General features: G+C 35.6%; 1 protein-coding gene and 1 long non-coding RNA gene across 5 annotated transcripts in view; one reads left to right on the forward strand and one right to left on the reverse strand.

The window, feature by feature from the left end:
- The window catches only part of LOC149807771 (ATP-binding cassette sub-family A member 2-like), a 148,127-nt gene extending 130,526 nt beyond the window's left edge, over positions 1-17,601 (reverse strand). Inside the window, exons 1-2 of one of the 4 annotated variants that reach the window (XM_089970402.1) lie at positions 17,501-17,601; positions 4,627-4,703 (exon numbers count right to left, since the gene is read on the reverse strand). In XM_089970402.1, coding sequence (XP_089826528.1) covers positions 4,627-4,644 — 18 coding nt within the window. In that variant the 5' untranslated portion in view covers positions 4,645-4,703; positions 17,501-17,601. Of the gene's footprint in view, positions 1-1,892; positions 2,006-4,417; positions 4,478-4,626; positions 4,704-17,101; positions 17,237-17,500 lie in introns of those variants that run through there. The other 3 variants (XM_089970410.1, XM_089970419.1, XM_089970393.1) reach the window with 3 other exon arrangements.
- On the forward strand, positions 1,976-3,940 carry LOC149807772 (uncharacterized). Its single transcript, XR_016423437.1, has 2 exons — positions 1,976-2,199; positions 3,578-3,940. It is a non-coding gene; the product is annotated as an uncharacterized LOC149807772 (long non-coding RNA).
- Positions 17,602-20,600: the final 2,999 nt, after the last annotated feature.

A 20,600-nucleotide genomic window follows, 5' to 3' on the forward strand; every position in this document is an offset into this window, starting at 1 on the left:
GTTTAATGTATATATAATGCTGCAGGCATATGCGTATAAGTTACAGCATAAAGAAAAGAAACGTTTGCCTTCGGGGGAGGGTACGAAAACGTTGTCTAAACATGTTTGTTTAATTTTTATAGTAATGTATGGTCATATTTGATGACAGATGGGCTTAATTTGTACAAACGTGAACAATCTTAATGTTATGTTGCTTCTATCAAACATCAAATTTTGTTCAGCTTTTTGGTAACGGCGGGCAGATTTTATCGCGGATTGGCATTATTTGTATAAATTTCAAAACTCCTCAGGCCACAATGCTCTCTGTCCAAATTTGGGCTGATCCATCTGAGCAGATTTTGAAAAGACGTTTATTTTTAATAGCATGAGTCATATCTGATAGCTGATTGGCATCATTTGTTTACATCGACAGCGGTTTATTCTATGATGCCCTGTGCCCGATTTAATTGAAAGTCGTCCTGTGGTTATTGACAAGTATAAAACAGCAAATGCTGACGAAGAACGAACGCCAGAATTGCACAAAGCCGAACGCAGTACCAACAGCACAGAAAAGAAATACCATAGTCCCTTCCTTCGCCACCCTTTTAAATGCTAATTTATGTCTGCTGTTGCATCTAATCGTGAGCAATAGTGAAATTGCTGTATTCGAAAAGGATGAACGATTCATATAAAAATACCAATGTTGCCTACATTGGTCTCCAGTACGAAAGGCAATATACAATAAATAGTGTGTGTGTGTGTGTGTGTGTGTGTGTGTGTGTGTGTGTGCTTAAGCACCTGCTTGATACAGAAAGATTACAATTTTAGTTGATAAAAGTTTGAAACTGACAAATAACAACGACTTATCACGTAGCTTGCTCGGTGACATGCAAGGTCCTTCGTACTTGGATGACTTTATCAGGTCAGGTGACGTCACCTAGGTAGCATATGATTTGGCAGTCAGGTGTATCCTAGATGATCTAGTCGTACACCTGTACTTAAACGCACACACTTGGACTTCTGTTCTGCGTCCATAAATCTCAATTAAGCATGCGAATTTCGCTACGGTTCTAATACGCTAACTTCATATTAGAATTGAACCTCATATTTTACGTTAATCTGCAAGCCATGCAGCCTGAAAATTTATCATACAAATGCATGAACGACGCAGTGAAGCGAAGGATGTTTAGACATAGTGTCTACTAGATTTTCAAATAGATTAGCACAGGTGTTAAGCTGAATTCTTGTAATTATAAATAGTTCTAAAAATAATAAGAAACAAATAACAACAAAAAATAAACTTTAAAAAAAAGGTAGCCAGACAAGTCCAATTATATTATCTACGCTCCTAGTTATATTATCAGCGCTGTTATTTACATGTTGTAATCTCGTTACTCGTTCATATGTCAGACTGCAAACTGTTTATATCCATTTATGCCGTCACAAAATGCGCTGGCAGATCTGAGTTTATGCAGTTTTGTGGAAGTAATCAGTTAGACAAATAACACAGACATTGATACGCCTGCACATCAAGGCCCGCGGCTCATGATATATATGTTGTCTGCAGTTGCATTAGTATAAACGATCCCAGAACCAAGACTTTTGGAATGTACCATTATTAATTTCCGGTGGAGACAAAAATGCTATTTAAAATGCAATTTAGGTTATATTACTGACCAGCAAGTAAGTTTTCTCTTACAGTGAGATGGTTAGAATTATGCCCTGGAAACACTTAAAATGCATGAACCTCCAGACGCTTTGCCCTTTTATCCCCCACCGGTCCCACAGACCCCTCCTCTAATTGTTCACGCACCCCACCCACAAACTATATTCCTGGACCTTCCCATGTATTGCATTATGCCTTCAAACCTTTTTTTTTTTTTTATCTCAAATAATTAATTCCTCATACTTACGTGGTATAAACTGTATTGTATTCGAAACAAAATACGCTTTTCAAAATACACACAACTTAACATCTACATTGTTTTGGACGTATGTTAGTTTCTATTCCATAAGTGCCGCAAAGAATAATTATAACTTAAATTCACTTGACTTATCTATGCATATATTCCGTTTTCTAGCTGGCAATCTGAGGTAAACCGCGATTAAGAATTTGAACATGAAGCGGATACTCGTGGTTATGGAGTAAAGATAACACTGTCTCTTTTGTGCGTGTGCGTGTGCGTGCGCACACATGTGTGCGCAAGGGGAAGTGGAAAGGTACGCTAATCTGTCCCTTTACATTTGTATGATATGTCTAATTTAAAAGGGTTTTGTTTGGGGGTTTTGTAACAGTGTGAATTTATAAGATGTTATTAAATCACGACCGAGTGACTGTTGCCACGGTCAATGTGACATGAAACAAATTGACTATTGGGTTAGTTATCATAACTCATCTCTAAACTACAATGGTTTTGACATTCCTGGCCTGCGTCGTGATTGATTTTTAATTGGCCGTTGGGTCAGACAGATGAGAGACAAGGTGAATTGAGGTTTAGACATCGGAAAAACCACAAAGTTGAAACAGTCCAGAGACGATCTTGTGCCATTTGAACTAATGTCATTAAGTGAAATTTCTCAAAAATCGGTTTATTTAAAAGGAGAGAAATAGACAATTATTCTAACATCGATGAGTATGTGTTACTTTTCGGCGGTAAGATACGTTTAATCCTGATTGGCTAAGCTAAATAAGAAGGGGGGGGGGTATTTCTCAAATTAGATTTAATGTTTTAAGTATTCTCCGTCGGAAAGTGTCAGTCCAAGTTAAGCTTTGTGGAAGGGGAGGTTTTTTTAATCCGGTGGAGTAGAAAGTGTTCTCCCGTTATAAATTGTCCAAGGGATGGGTGTCTGGACGTTTGATGGACACGGAACTTAAAAGGCACAGAAACGAATGAGTCTCGGAAAGCACGAATTAATTGTCTCAGTCGCGTGCAATCTGGTGTAATTTATGTGGCATGAGTTTGTAATTATTCGTTTGAATTTACTTGTTTTAAGTTTATACATAAATTTTCCTTTGATGAATTTGGAACATAACTATTCGCATTCATTCGTCTTGAATGTTATACGACTCGTTTATTATATGAATTTCATGCATTACTTTTAATGTGAGTTGAGAATAGTGTGTGAATGTATCTGTCTTAAGCTATATTAATCACGTAGGCTAGGAATTGATGTCTGGAAATGTTTAGCCAATGAATTGTTAGTTAGCAAATATTGTTTGTTAAGACATGCAGTGGATTTCGTTAATTCATTTGTATAATTAAGATGTGAATTCTTTTAACCAAGAATCAATGGTATTAGCATTAAGAGAGCTGTCTGTCTTCATTAGTCAATTAGTGATTTATGGTCCATAGTGTATGAAAAGTTTATTATGTCATAGTTCAATTAGGGATACCGAATCAACGCTATGGAGAGACATTAATCTTCTTGTACTCGGGTTTGTGTATTAGCTATCAGGCTGTGAACCGATCCATATTAGCCTTAGTTTATGTTTAATTACGATACGACTATATATGACATAACGAGAGAGTGGCTGGTGTTCGAGCCCTAGAAGAAGAAGAAACTTGATAAATATTTAGGCTGTCTATTTTTTATTTAGAAGGGGAATTAACCACATACATAAGTACCAATAGAGAAATTATGGTTGATGGTCTGAAAGCAGGATGGCGAGAGAGGAGCAAAATGAATACGTCGACTCTAACCTGTCATCAGTGTTGAATTTGGAAGGACGGGCAAGTAACCAGGTTATTCAGGCATGCTGGGCGATGTGAGTTCGATCGTTCGGTCGATTTCAAGATGAAACTTGTCTTATCGGTATAAACAGAACTACTGATTGCACTCTTTTTTTAAAAATTTGGAAATCTTATTTCTAAAACAAAGTGAATCATTCAAATGTCATGTTCAGTTTCACTTTGTTTATAAAACTGAATAAATTTTTATACCCCGCAAGTGGGGTGGGTGGTGTTGGATTGTGTTGTTCTATTATATATCCTTGCTTAGGTCTCTGATTTTTACACCCATTAATTTAATATCATATTTCATTATTTACTCGATCCGGGCAATAGCACCGTGGTCGATCATCTTCTAAATAACGATAACCCCAACCCACTACGTAACAATCCCATATCATAGAATAAAAAAGACAAATAATTCGTAACTGAAAAATTCCAATGCAAGCGTCAATAATTAATAGAAGTTTATACATATGACTTCAAATAACGTCAGTTAACTGCTTATACCTGGTATTTCATTCATCTATGTCAAATAATAAAATATGGAACTTGAGTAGCTGTGAATATATATATATATATATATATATATATATATATATATATATATATATATATATATATATATGAACAATGTATTACTCAACGAAAACTTTAATTTCAATTTAAGTTTTAATCCCAAAGATTTTAGTGACCACATCTCATCTTACCCTTACGCTCGCCTCCATCCTTTTCAGCTTTGTTACTCAAATGATTTTACGGGTTCCACGGGTGTGTTACTCAAATGATTTTACCGGTTCCATCTCCATTTATCTTAAAAGCTGGCAACATATATATAGACAATGTATTATTCAACGAAAAATTTAATTTCAGTTTCAGTTTTAATCCCAAAGATTTTAGGGAACACGTCTTATCTTACCCTTACGCTCGCCTCCATCCTCTTCAGCTTTGTTACTCAAATGATTTTACCGGTTCCATCTCCGTTATCTATCGGATCTGAAAAAGATCAACACCGTCTTGCAAAAGAAAGTTCTCACTGTCTTGTACTTTAGTAAAATCTTCTATCCGAAACACGAGAGAGGGTTTGTACCAAACGATGAAAAAAAAAAAAAATCCGCACTTTTAATATTGGAGACAGTTTCCTATCGTTTTAAAAGACACATTTTCGGCTCGTATTAGAAGGAAAATTGTTCAGACGTAATACTAGGTAATTTTCTTACTGAATTACACGCGAGGTCGCCGTATCGTGCTATGGGTATATTTTTGCTACCTAATTATGACGAAATTTTCAGTCTGTATCCCGAGAAAAGTTTTCACATCCTGATATGTCATTTACTTTAAGGATTTAATATTTTTTAAACTTATTTTTTGTTTTATAAATTTTTTGGGGAAGGGGGAAATTTAAGATTTGTTCGTTTTAGTTTTTTTTCCTTCTTCTTCTTAAGACCACATGTTTGGAGTGTTTTACCTTTTGCATTTTTTGCTTTTTTCTATCAACAATCAATATATGCTCATGTCTGTGGTACGTGCTGTTAAACTCCACACGAATATACATACATAAAGCTCCATCTTAGTGTTTATATCACGTGCACTCCTGCGTATCTGACAGTCGACTTTGACCTATATCTTATCCTGTAACAATTTTTAACTCTCCGCACCCCTTAGCTTTTAATAGTACTCGCATATTCAACTATATGTACTTAATTGATAATGGTTAGCATTAATAATCTCATATTTGTGTCCCTCGCTTTATCTAGGAATACCTCTCTCTCTCTCTCACACACACACACACACACACACACACACACACACACACACATATATATAGAGAGAGACAGACAGACAGACAGACAAACAGAGACAGACAGAGACAGACAGAGAGATAGACAACAGACAGACAGACAGAGCGACAGAGATGGTATATGGACTGGTGCGTGCAGATAAGGCAATGGGTACCGTATTTACCCATGGACCTGTTTTCGAATCTCCGTAGAGTACGAAATAAAACGTGTGAAACCGATATAACAGTATTTATAGTCATGATAGATGAAATAGAAAAAATAGCAATAGATTGTGGGGGGGGGGGGGCGGGGAATGCATCTTATTAATAAAGAAACACTAATGAAAGATGAAGAAAAGTGACGATTTAAGATATCGGCATACAACAAGATGTATGTTGTTTTCTGCTGTCCGCCATTGAGTCCGACCAGAATCCGTTTTTATGGAGGTTAACATTAAGTATTCCTCAAGCTGCGAAGTCTCGCGAAGTCTCGCACAAGAAAAGCAACAATGAGTACAAAAGAAGTATTGCCATCAATGTTGGCATACGGTTTACCTTGGTCAGGAGGTAAAAGAAACAATCTCAAGACAAAAATCAGATTTATCTTCTTTTTATTTTTTAAATCGCTCACTGCTTGGACATTAGCCAGTCAGAATTTATTAGCATGTGGAGGAGATTATAAAATCCTCCTCAAGCTCAAACTCAGATTCACCTAAACAATCTGGCATATGACTGGTCCGCTCTTGGACATTAACCATTCAGAAGTCCGAATAGAGAGTTCCGTTTGTGCTTGTGCCAGGTGGCGCTCTTGCCTTTCTTACAGCCACATAAATTGATTTCTGCAAAGTATGTTGCAGAAACTCTTGTTCCTGTTTTCCTTTAGTTTTTCGTTTAACTTATATTGATTTCGAACAATATCACACAAAGTAATACAAACATTTATTTTAATCTTCATTTTCGAAAAGTACTGTGCATGTATAATGTGTAAAATATTTATGAAGCGCGTAAATATTTTTCTTATTTCGAGTCAGGATCTGTACAAAATCGTCGTTAAAAAGGACCCGGTTTAATCACAACTTGTTGTTTCGTCAGCATACGAAAGACACTGACCAGTAACGAGGTCTGTGTCGGTGTTATCAACATTACGCCAAGCATGAAGTTAGCAAAAATAGTATTATTATCAAAAGCAAACTGATCTTCACTTGACGTTGGTACATACACATGCGCGCGTACGTCTTACCAATTGAATCTAACTACGGTGGACAGACGTAGGACGCGCATTTAAGAACGATGCAGGAGACCACAGTTGGAAACGCATGGAGAGTTTGACTTAATAGGGAAAAAAATCTAACCTTCCCGTTGTAGTCTATAAAAATTACAGCTAGTCATCATTTTTTGCAACCGATGCAAATTCTATGCAAATGTCTACCAGTGTAATAACGTTTGTTATGATTTTATTTAGTCTTCTTCTTCTTCTTCTTCTTCTTCTTATTATTATTATTATTATAGTTTTTGACCATTATCCCGATATACAATTATCAAAAATCTTTCTTTTAGAACCTCCTTGCATAACCTCTGGGATATAATTTCATACCAAATCCTGTAGATGTCGCTGATCTCTCGCCACGCTGTGTTTCCTACCTTTGTTCATAACTTAGATTTAGGTTAAAACATGCTGGTTAAGTAAGTGATAAAGACAATAAACAATTCACCTATTATTTTGGCAAAATTTCATATTGTTATATGTCTTGGTGTAAATTACCTTTAGTGATTCTAGCACGTAGGAGACCGAACCTTTGAGGATAATATTGATTTTACAAGGGTTACTATATATATATATATATATATATATATATATATATATATATATATATATATATATATATATATATATATATATATATATATATAAAATGATAATAAATAAAAAATATCTAAATCAACTTTCTTTTTAACTTTGTGACAAATATCATACACACGCACGCACGCACGCACACACACACACGCGCACACACAAACATACATATATACATACACACGCGTGCGGCGTGAGTGATTCTAAACTGTTTTAATGGTTACATGTATACTAGACGTGCATTACGTAAGATCAAGCAATGGTGGAAGTGCGCACGTAGGTCCACCGCTGGGTGTAGAAGTAGTTTGTCCACAGACTTGAAATACTAAAATCCAGTTCCAAGCCAGTCAGGTAGACATGCTCCTTACAAAACAACCGTGAAACTAGCAAAAGCAGGTACTTCCGTACCATCATGCCAGAGAAACCACATGCTGCAGAGCTTGTGAACTGTTTCCATACCACCTTCTACGCCATTGGTTCCTTTTTGAGAGAGAGAGAGAGAGAGAGAGAGAGAGTCCATACCAAGGTTACTGTCCTCTAACGATCCGAAAAGTACTAACTTTGTTTCAACCATCCATATGGAGTTTACACACAGGCACTATTCATGTAATCGAGTTACCAACCACGTATGTGAGGGATGGAATAATTAGTTTTACAACTTTATACGTACACCACAGACACATAACTGATAAACTGGATTCAGAAAGAACATGCCACAGTTACCACAATAGTGCAGCAAGTTTGCAGTAGGAACCCAAGTTGTACAAGGATTACCACACCGCCTAGTTCTACTACGGAAGAGAAGTTCGGGCAGGACGACCATTCCAGAGTTATCTGACTAGCAAGAAATACAACAGTGCAACAAGAATTATCAGACAAAGACTGCAATAACCAGTGAAATTAAATCACTAGTAAACTTTCGCATTAGTAGAGACAGTTACAACAATGTGATTATTTTGTTAGTACTGAGTATACTCTTACTTTGTTACAAAATGTAACAAAATATCTTGAAAATATTAAAAGCTCATAAGGCTGATATTTTGTTTATAATGTTAACATTTCATAGGTGTTACTAATTCAGTTGTGTTCTCCAAAAAAAATCTGCAACATTCAAAGTAGGAATTTTTGTCCTATATGTTTATCATAATACTGAAATTACAAGCTGTGACTTCTTTTCTGTGACTTTCTGCCCTACAGTCTTTAAAAAAAAACATCCTACATTTTTTATTACGTAAATAAAATGTAGATTACAATTTAGGTTGATTATTCTACCCTACTAATACCTGAAGATCTTACTATTTCTGACAAATTGAATCCCTACACTTACTTTCCTCAATGCAGATCTCAACACGCATGCCCGTCTCACACCCCACTCCAACGCCAATATCCTAATTTCAATATTTGTTTATGTTCCATCGAGGTTTGATGTAACCAGGAAACCAGACCTGCGCATTGTACATTTATATACATCTTAACGTTGATCAGACAACAAGCATAATTGGAAACCATACAACCTAAGTGAAACTGAACGCCATTAAATATTAATATAGACTAAATGAGGCAAAAACAGGAATCATACGCGAAAGTCGTGTATAATTTAAACTGAATGTTATCAAAGCATGTACTAATGCTTGTCGATGGTTTGGTTACGGAAAATCTGTTAGTAAATATGAAGAATGTTAAAACAACCAGATGTCTTGTTTAGAATCCCTTATTTTATATTATTCTGATGGTATCTATATCGTTAAACCCCTGTATAAATATGGTGGTACAGTCACCCCTCATAGGACAAATCCTGTTCCCACCTCCCCAAAAAAGAAAAGAAGTATAAGACGTAATACACCCCCACCCCAGCCCACCCCACCCCAGTCTAAGTTTGTACAGTTTTTAAACTGTCACAAACATACTGACCGCTTTTGAAAGGGATATGGGAAAAAGAGAAGATATGTGCATGATCACCAGTAGATCTCATATTTAATTTAATTATGGGATCTCATGTTTATCCAGTAAAATTATGGTTTAGTTTTTAAGTACATACACCATTGGAGGGAAAAGAAGAAATGTGACAATGTCATCGATATACCCCATATTTAATTAAATTATGTAATTTCATGTTTTTTCAATAAAATTATGGCCTAGCTGTTTAGGTAAAATACATGCTCGTGTAGTTAATCTTAAGATTAGTGGCTAGCCAGATTAGATTTGTGGTGTTTGCCTCGCGACATATCGAGTGCTAGAAAACACTTGTCTAAGAAATTGCAAGTTATTGAGGTCGATCTCGGCGACCCACTCAAAACAGCATGGCGGCCCAGTTTTGGGTCGCGACTCATGGATTAAGAGCCACTGCTTTCGATCGAAAAGATCATTTCGGCATGTCTCTTTCCAAGTCTCCTAAGATCAAACCATTACACTATACATCTTTTTTATATACTAAAGAAAAGCCCACGTAAAACTTTAAATCGCCCACACCAACACACAGGGATGTCTATTTGTGATGGTTTACAAAGTTATAAAATGGCTATATTTAGACTGACGGTGGGGAACTGTTGACGTTGGTCGACTGCAATCAAGGTAGATACATATTCCCGGGTCAAAAAATGTGTGTGTGTGTGTGTGTGTGTGATTTATATTTGTTACGTAGCTTTGACAATTTTTCAGTCATAGCCCTACGATGTCTGCAACGTGGCAGTTTATAGTGATGTCTAACACTGGAGTTTCTTGCCGCAGACATGGACTATCATATCTCTTAATGCTGACAGCCAAGCGAGGCAGCTGTTAGTGCCATTTTAAAAAGTCTTATGTGCCACTCGTCCGGTGTTCGAACCTGCGACCTCCCGCATCCGATGCGGACACTCTAACCACTAAGGCCACCGGAGCGGTATAATCATGAACGAGCCTTCAAAAGTTACGTCGTTTGTGATTGGTCGAAGCAAAATTTTAAGCTTACATGTAAGTGTTGCAGAAAAAACGAGTCACAGTCCACAACCGTTAAGAAGGCTATCACAGTATTAATATAGGCTGGGCTAGCGTGGGTACGTGGGAAATCCTGCCAGTAGCTTCTCGTGGGTCGGTGGTTCTTCCCTGGGTTTTCCAGGGTTCTTCCTCCACCAGTTATACTGGCCGCCATGATAGCCTATCTTGTGGTGAAAAATGGCGTTAAACCCCAGAACAACAACAACAACAACATTACTAATATTATGCTGCAGTAGGATGAGTAAATCATAAACAACGTTCTAATATCTTAAACGCATCACATGAGGTGAGGTTGGTGACAGAAGGTCACACGTGCAATACCCTTTTCCATTTGATACATAATTCCCATCTGATTTTTTAAAATATATTTTACAAGAAAACGATGGCATTTATTAAAATATGCGTTTCATTTTATGCATGTATAATAAAGAGATATAGATGTTTGCGGGTGGTAGATTTATGGGTGAGTTTGGGTGGTTGGTAGATAGGTGAGTGGGTGTAGGTTGTTACCCCCACCCACCTAAGTCAGTCAGGGTCTCGATCCATCGTATTTTTTATATTACCAACAATCGTTAAAATCTGGTCAGAGTCGATAGTTCAAGTCCTCTGCTTTCAGCCTTTAAGTTAAAAAAGAAGCTAAATATTTTGTCTTATGGCAAACGCTCCCTAGTGCAGAAGCCTCCTGACGGGGGTAGAGCAAAAGCCCTCAAGGACAAAAAATGGGGGGGGGGGGCTAGGATAAGACCCCTTTGATCCTTGATATTTACAGTATTATGCATTTTCCCTGTTCATTTTTGTAGACCTATTTATGTATTTGATTGAGACTGTATTTTTTTATTTTTTTATTTATTTATTTATTGTATCCATATTTACAATGATATACAGTAATTTTCTTGCACTCTTTAGTAATTTTGTGTATAGTGTACAAAATGTGTAATGTGTATCATGTGTAATGACTACAAGACAGTTTAATAACAGTATGATATATATACTTTTTTCTTTTGATGCAATACAAGCATGTTTTCATAAATATCAAACAAAATCATCAATTTTGTAAACCCATCTGTGTATCTTATAATGCCTAAGTAAACCCACAAAATCCTACAAATTAAGTTTTAATGCGCATGGGATTAATACAAAACCATATGATTTCAGCAACTGCAGGTGTTTATAGATATAAGAATAAAAGTAAATTGCATAGTACTGCTTTTATATTGACAGGTGTTATTCGAACAAAAGTACTCCCTAGTGACACCTTTGGTTACTTTCACATCAAACCCAGTGACACCTTTGGTTACTTTCACATCAAACCCAGTGACACCTTTGGTTACTTTCACATCAAACCCAGTGACACCTTTGGTTACTTTCACATCAAACCCAGTGACACCTTTGGTTACTTTCACATTAAATCGCAGTTCATTGTGCAGATTTTATGGTTCATTACATCTTTTTTCAAAACAAAGCCAACTACCCAGTTCAGATTCGATAACTGCAATTTTAAACAGTTAATTTTTTATACATGCCTAATAGTAGAATTAAAAATTAAAAAATATCAAGCATGTAATGAAAGATTATATATTAACAATTACTCTGAAATTTTTTTATCAATATTTTCTTATTTTAATGAAACATTTACGGTGTTTGAGTGTAAAGTTGCTGTAATTGCTGTGATTTATAGCAAACAAAATAAACAATGTAAATCATAGTCCAATTATTTATGCTGAAAAGTCTAAAGTGTTACGTGTTTAGGCTTGAATAAACAGTAACACAGAAAGAGTGAAAACAACAAGCATTTTAAAAATTAACAAATAATTTATTTTCCTGGACAATTCTGTAAAAATAAAAAAAAGAGAAGAACTTACGGTTTCAAGAATTAAATCCAAAAATAATCTAAGAATAATCCATGAATTAAATTACAAAAGTCCTAGTAATAAATGTTCTAATAATTTTACATTCGAATCCTGATGGAAAATCCAAGATGAATGCGATGACATATGCTGTAGTCAGTACTGTGCTTATCTACAGTTCCTTGTAGAAATACAAATAATGGCACTCCGGTGTTGGAAATCCAAATTAAATTTGTAAGCAATGTCTTTCCAAATTTCTGTGTGAGCACTCCTCAAAATATTTCCAGAGAATAAAGAATTAATCCTTTTGAAATCCAACTGATCCGAAGAATTATTATAGCTCAAATCTGGCTACAACAAATCAACTTGACATCAGTATGAAAAGCCCAAAACCGAGAAATCTCTCTCAAAACAAATATTATATTGTATCATAAGACACAGTTTCGAAATTCCCCCAAGTTGTGAAATTAGAAGGGGTGTGTGTCGCATGATCATGTTTATATCACATACACAGAATATGACTTTGATTAGACTAATGATTTTATTCCCAGAATTTTAAAAAAAAAAGTGTTACTTCTTAACCCACGTAGTCCCATCATGACCTTGACAACAACCAATTTGTTTACTAATTCTGAATCCGGGTCAGAATTTAGATCAACACCTGTTGTGTATAAAATAACAGTCAACAAGGTCAAACAATTTTCTGAAAAAGTATCATCTCTAGTGAATAAATTTACATTACAATAGCACGTAAGAAAAATAAAAAATTAAAACTGACAAACAAACAATTAAATTTTATATATATATATATATATATATATATATATATATATATATATATATATATATATATATATATATATATATATATATATTAAATCAAATATACGTAACAAAAGGGACGGCCTCACTCTGGGCGACTTTTGTCCAGTGAGTCTTATCCCACTTAAGTCAGGGGCGTTTCCCCTAGGGTGCTTTTTTCCTATAGGGCTTTTTTGTTCGTACCCCAACATTACCATAGCCGAAGTTGGAAAGATACCGTATTGCCTAATATAGCTAATCCTCGAAAGAGCTGACGAGCACGTGGACAAACATTATGTATCTGTAAAATTAAAAAATAATCGGCAACTTTTAATTAGCAAAGAGAAGTGTTCATGCTGCTAATTTAATTATAAAATATAAAGCGCAAACGACACAGTGATGGGACTTAAACTTTAGAATAAGGATGATCTTTCTTTCATTATTATGCTGACTTTTCTTAGTCATCAGTGGTAGTTAATAAATTTGCAAACATTGTTATCTATAAATGGGTTGCATCAGACAGTTCTTTGTAATATCTTTTTCTGATTGTAAATTTAGTAATAAGCATTGTAACTAAATCATCACCAATCAATCAATCAATCAATCAATCAATCAATCAATCAGTCAATCAACAGTGTATGAAAAATGTCTTAGATATTCATCATAACATCATTCGGATTAGTTTGTCCTTTTATGCAAAAGTCATTGATTTCTTGGAAATCTTTAACAGTAACCTTCTTCAAGCTGCTATAAACGTTAGGGTATGAAATTTGGATTGTTGTTTTATTTATTTTCCGTTTTATGGTGAATTTCTTGTAATGCGTCCGACAATATTTTTTTAAAATTAAAACTATGAATAAGTGACAGTGATAACAATTGTTCCAAAGAAATCGAAAATAGGATTCCCATTTCGGTCAAAAATATTTCTAGTACGAAAGCTTCAAACATTCAGTCACATTAAGCATTTTCCCCAGAAGACAAAAATTGAATACCGCTTTCTTCGTAAATGCCATATAAAAAGTAGTCTCTTATGGGAGCATTTGTATGGTGCTGAAAATTGTATATGGATTTTTTTAATATAAAACATGTGCTTTTCTTAATTATTGTATATGAAAATAGCTGTTAAAATATAATTCTTTATTATTAATATTGAAGAATAATAATCAAATATGCTAATCAATACTTAAATGAATGAATGAATGAATGAATGAATGAACGAACGAACGAACGAATGAAATAATCACTTAATGGATGTTTAATAAAAAACAAAACTATTGGAAAAAAGAAGAAAGAAATCAAAGAAAAGAATCAGTTTAGCAGAGACATAAAATTGATCAATAAAATTATAGTAAATAATTAAACAGGTAACTGACAGTAAATAAACAGAGAGATAAATGGACAGGATTCCTGCAATCTTTGAAAAGTTTAATTCCATCCCTTTTCCAATAACTTTTAACCAAGTTCAAGAATACGTACTACGTAAATTTACGACCTCTAATACTCACCTAACACAAACCTAAAACAAAAACATATGTTAAAGCTGATTTTGGGCATACTTCGTCCATTCAAATAGGTCATTCTCTGTTGAGTGCCACGAGTACAGTGGTTTTGAATGGCGGTAATATCTCTAGCTGTAGTCTAACTATGACGTTTTATGAGAATCTACTCTAAAAAATCCAATGTCGAAGTTAGGTGGGTTGGTAAAACTATCGCGTCGACAAATGAAAATGCAACCTGATAATGCAAAATAACCAAATTCCATGACTTTTCCCAAACTTTGAATGACTTATGAAAATTTCAAAACTTTTCAAGACCGTTGAAATGATTTTCTGTAATTTACAAATTTTTACAGGATTTCCATGGCTGCAGGAACCCTGAATTGTTGACACTAGGTAGCCCTTTCATAGTTTGTCTTGCTATTTAGGACTTAGAAGTGACACCCTGTTTTTCTAAATATGTTTGTCTTGTATGTGTTTTCCTGTCTGCCCATACAGTGTTTGGAGTTTATTTGTTTTAGATAAATAATAATATAAATAGTATATGAATTTTACAGGGTTGCTTTTTGTTTTACTCATCATATTGTTTTAGTTTCTTTATCCCATAAGCTTTGGGAATATTACGTACTCCCTTCCCTTGGCCTGGGTTGGCCTTGGGCCTGGTTTTCATTCTCCCTTGGCTTGGAGTTTGGTCTGTACTCCCCACCCCTTGGAACATTTTGTGCCACGGGTGGGTTTCCGTCCCTTTTCCCACTGGTTGTTAAGAACGCGTAGTGACTTTGCCAAAGTCATTTTGTCCTGTGATTGTAGTTTATGTGTACGTTTTTTTCTGTTTTTTTTTCCTCATGTTTTTTTCTTTCTTTCTTCTTCTTCCTGTCCTATGAGTTTGGATTTAATATTGAATAATTTGTTGAAGAGTTTAAGTTTGGGATTTGTAGGGTGATTTACTACAGTTGCGGGAGGCTCAAAAGTTACGACTCTCTTGTTTTGGCTCGTCTAAGGATGGCCTTTTCGTATTTGAACTCCCCCCTCAAATCAACAGACGGACCTCAAAACAACGAAGTGGAGTAAAAACAATGTACTTGTTGCCATCGTCAGGATATCAAGGCTTTCTCATGCTACATAAGTACACATGGGCGATATATTATTCATACAGGTCAAATGAAGTGCATATGAAAGAACTACACACCCGAGAGCAATATTTGTTCACTGGGGAGTTAACTCCTGCTGCACGTTTGATGTTTAATTTTAGTTTAAACCTCGCGCACAAAATGTGTACTGTGTGTAAAGTTGAATTGTATCGCACAAAATAATTTAATTATTTGTGACAGTTTGCCAACGAAATGGTGTGTTTGAAAACATGGTCCAGCAATAATGAATAGATCGTCTTTTAGACCGAGCAATGCCTTTAAAATGTTACGTAATCTTATTTTGCTTAAATCACGTTTTCAACGCTAAACATCAAGTATAGTGTAGAAAACAAACGAATATACTCTCAGGGCCGACCTTTGACCCGCCCGTTAGTAAATTTTTTAAAAATATATATATATAGAAAGACAGTAATTTGAAAGCGAGGGAAGAAAACTTGCTTTCAAGGTTTTTTTTCTTCTCCAAATTTCGTGCTCACAGGGAGCCTCGCCAAAATGATCAAAATCTGGCCCCGCGTTTGCTACGGCCAACGCTGTATACATACTCTCTTTGCAATACAAATTTATTTCAGTGAGAGCTCGCTTTATGCAAACTAGATTTTCAATTAACTTACGTCAACATATCTCATGCAAGGGAGAAGCAATGTTTCCTTTTTCACTCCGTCATCATTATAAGTTTGTTTGGTAGAAAGACAAACCAAACATCACTTCTGTTCTTTTTTTCTTTCAGTATCATGCAGTGAAATGGTTGTGCACCTGCACCTGCCCCGAGGGTTTTTAATTTTTCTGTGAGCCTATTTGTCTTACCGATAACATTTCCAATATTACGACGTATGGCGTAGATTAATTCAGCAAATCGATGTGCTGACTGATAAAAGGGATTGTCAAGAATGAGAAAGCTACTAAGTAATTTGCACAGAAAATCACAATACGGTTGATATTAGCTGATAAAGGAATGCAAGAGAGGCTTGAATGGGGTAATTAAAGTGCTGTTAAAGTTAGCCGATAAAAAGTACAAGACTTGTATGTTGGTCTATATATAGCCGAGATAAAATGAAGTTTTGACCTAGTTGGTGATCATTATAGACATGTTATCAGAAGAAAACAAAATGCAGTTTGTTCATAACTTGAGTCAGCCGAAATCTCTATATGCTATGTTACTATATTTCATTAACAATGTACATTATTATTATTATTATTATTATTATTATTATTATTATTTGAAATAAAAGTTAATACAAATGTATTGACTTCATATATATTTTGTGTTCTTACGTTGCAAGATTTTCAGTTTTGCTTAAATGCAGGTTAAGTATAACCATTTCCACACCAAAAGATATAAAGGATAATAAAATAAAAATAAAAAAGCCCATAATCAATGATGTTTTATGGGTCTGACAAGAATTCTAATGCAAAGTAGTATCGGGTTTCCACACCACCTCTTTCGCACACGCACTCACTTCTTGCAGATGGAAATCACAAAAGGAAACTTACCTAGGTTGGTTAGATAGTTGTCCTCAATCTAAGCAGCTATGTGGATCGCTTGTTTAATCCATATGTATTTTACTTGCTGTTGTTGATTTTAATTGTCAGCTATGTTTATATAAATCAAGTGGATACAATTTATCCATTAAATCAAAATTGATAATGGATGTTCATGCTTTATTAGTCTTTCTAACTAAATAATTAAATCCGATGCAGTTCACTAGACATCCGCATTATCCTAAAAAGTTTTTCGTAATTTGGTTTTCCTGTTCAAGGTACATGGCGTATTTTGTTCGATATTATCGCGTCTGCTCGGCAGGGTTCTAGTGCAGCTCATTTGAGGTATGAAATAAGAGACTGCGACGTAACCATATTTGCTTAGCGTGACATAATAGATAATATACTTACTTGAAAGTTTATCTTGAATCGTAAATATCAGTTTCCGTTTAGCTGGTCAATCCTGATATCCGGTAGGTTCGATACCTAGACAACTTTTACAACAGAAGCCGCAAAAAAAAAAAACAACCACCAGTCCATGCACACAAATCAATATTGAAACTGTCAGAAATATGCACGCGAGATTCACGAAACATGCACAGAGATTTTTGTTGAGAAGTATTCGAAACTATCTTACTAAAGAATATCTAGTCTAACTTGTATATGAGTGGACCTTGACGTTTGGAGTAAAGTAAGCTATATATATATATATATATATATATATATATATATATATATATATATATATATATATATATATATATGTATATGTATATATAGTAATTATCTGTGGACTAAGTTTCAGCGGGTACAAATGGACTGACTTGCGGATGAAGTTAATAGGCTAACTAAACTTCATAAGTTACTCTCTTATTTCTTTTTTAAAGCCATCACTTCCGGTCAGGCCTTATGGGACTGGGGAACACAGGCAAGTTTTATTGACCTCCGAGCTGCACAACGTGCAAAACTACGCACCTTGAAACGGAAAATGTAAAAAGCGAAGTGGTGGTGTTTTAATGAGCATGGGCAATTTTACGTTAACTTTTATCGAACAAAATCTTAGGTGTAAAGATTTGATTGTGCAGCGCTTGCTTCTTTAATACATATTTTTCTAACGATGTGAAATAGCTTTCGTATCCTCGGGAAGCTCCGGTGGCCTAAGTGGTTAGAGCGTACGCCTCGAATGCAGGAGGTAGTGGGTGCGAACCCCAGCCGAGTGGTATCAAAGACTTAAGAGGTTAAGGGCATTAAGAGGTTAGTTTTAGGACTGGTCGGCCTGGTGTCAGGATAATGTGACTGGGTTGGACATGAGACAACATGCGTAGGGCATGATACCCCAGTGCTAGACATCACTATACACTGCCACAATGCAGACATCGTAGTGATATGACTCAAAATTGTTAAAGCTACGTTAAAATTATATATAAAACACACACACACACACTCGTAGCTGCGAGAAGCGTCTAACCTAATTTCTTTGTTTTTCCCTTTATTTTATAATTTGGTTATTAACTGTAATTCACAGACCTATTACTAAGAATGCATGTTTATCCCCGCAGAGGAGTCAAATTAAATTACATGCAAGATGGCGAAAATATGGAGTTTTGTTTGTGGAATATAAAGTCTCTGATAGCTCGATGCCCATGAAGCGAAAACTATGGAACAAAGTGACCAATTCAACGAGACACTTCCACAAAGGCGCATGTTCGTAAGTCCTCACTGTGTTAAAAAAATAAAACACAATCACTCCTCTCCCCTTCCAACAACTAACTCACCTAAAAAGACTTAATTATAACTGATAGCCGCACCAGTGGCGTCACTCGGGTTGGTGTCACCCAGTGCGGTAGCTCATGGTGTCACCCCCATGGTCCTCCTTCCGTAACAGACCATACAGAATCCTTAGTAATGTCATTTTGGTGTCACCCCCTCTGATGGTGTCACCCGGTGCAGCCCGCACCCCCGCATCCCCCTAGCGACGCCACTGCTGTGCCTGCTAGTCATGTATTTAACTATGATCGGTTATCCGCTTATGAAATCCGACTAGACCGAGCAGTGTGTGCTCTGTAAAATTTGCAATTTTTCATTTTGGTGTCACCCCTCTGAGATGGTGTCACCCGGTGCGGTCCGCACCCCCTGCACCCCCTAGCGACGCCACTGAGACGCAAAGATAGAGGGCTCGTTGCAGGTACAATATTACACAGACGGACAGATGGAGGGCTCGTTGCAGGTACAATATTACACAGACGGACAGATGGAGGGCTCGTTGCAGGTACAATATTACACAGACGGACAGATGGAGGGCTCATTGCAGGTACAATATTACTCAGACATACATATGAGGACTCGTTACAGGTACAGTATTACACAGACGGACAGACTGAGGGCTCGTTGCAGGTAGAATAGCTCACATACACAATTTTAAATATAAAATCATTCCTAATAGAGTTTTATTATTGTGAATATACTATAATTCCTGTCCTCGATCTCATAAAATTATCATATATTATTACGACTGTATGGTCTCAAAGTAAGTAACAGAAAAGAGCGAAAACCAAAATGTTTTGTAAAATTCAGCAAATAATTTTTTTTCCCAAGAATACAAATTGAAAATTTACAAAAATAACTAGCAGTACTGTGAAATAAATCCCAAACATCCCAAAAAGTTCTATCACCATTCCTATTGAATAAAGTTCTAATTAAATTCTAGAGACGTTCCAAAACGCTTCAACTCAGAATGTGTTGATGTGCCTCTAATGGCCTGTGACGTGGAGATGCCAACAAGTCTTTCGATGAATCACAAGAATATAATCCAAGATGTTTTCTGAATTCACTAAAATTACAAGTTAATGTCAATGTCCAAGAGTATTATTGAGCGCTTTGTAATTCAAGTGAACAATAATTTGAATAAACCCATATTACAAACTGAACACGACAATACAAATGATTCTGCTTCAGATTTTATGAGAATGGGTCATTTTTCAAGTTAACAAGATTGCATAAAAAAACTAAGACACAAAAGTAGAATGTCGACCAGGGTCATAAGTTTATTTCTAGAAAATTCTGAGTTGTCAATAAGATAAATTATGTTAATAAAATTATAATAAGGAATGTAGTAAACACAAGGTACAACCGGTCCATCCAAATGGAAATACCAACGTCCTTGACTCAGATTAAGATAATGATCCTAATATTTAACCTACACTCAAAGAAAAAGCTACGCAGTATCTTGTTACAGAATGAATGACCCTGGTCAGGTACACAATAAAGTTGATTTTGGACAAAGTCAATTACACAATACAACTAAACATAACCCATAATGATAAAAAGATAACAATACAAGTTAGAAAAGCATAACAGAATATGTGTGTGTGTGTGTGTGTGTGTGTGTGTGTGTCTGTGATTCCACTGATGATAAGTCGTTTAAGAAAGGTACGTTGACTGCATTCCACGTAATTTCTCACATCCACAACCAGTTTCACATACACATCACACATGACAGAGGGACTTGTGT

Source organism: Sinohyriopsis cumingii, chromosome 1 (assembly GCF_028554795.1).
Source record: "Sinohyriopsis cumingii isolate HCF-2022 chromosome 1, ASM2855479v2, whole genome shotgun sequence".
In the NCBI taxonomy this organism is placed as follows: Eukaryota; Metazoa; Mollusca; class Bivalvia; order Unionida; family Unionidae; genus Sinohyriopsis; species Sinohyriopsis cumingii.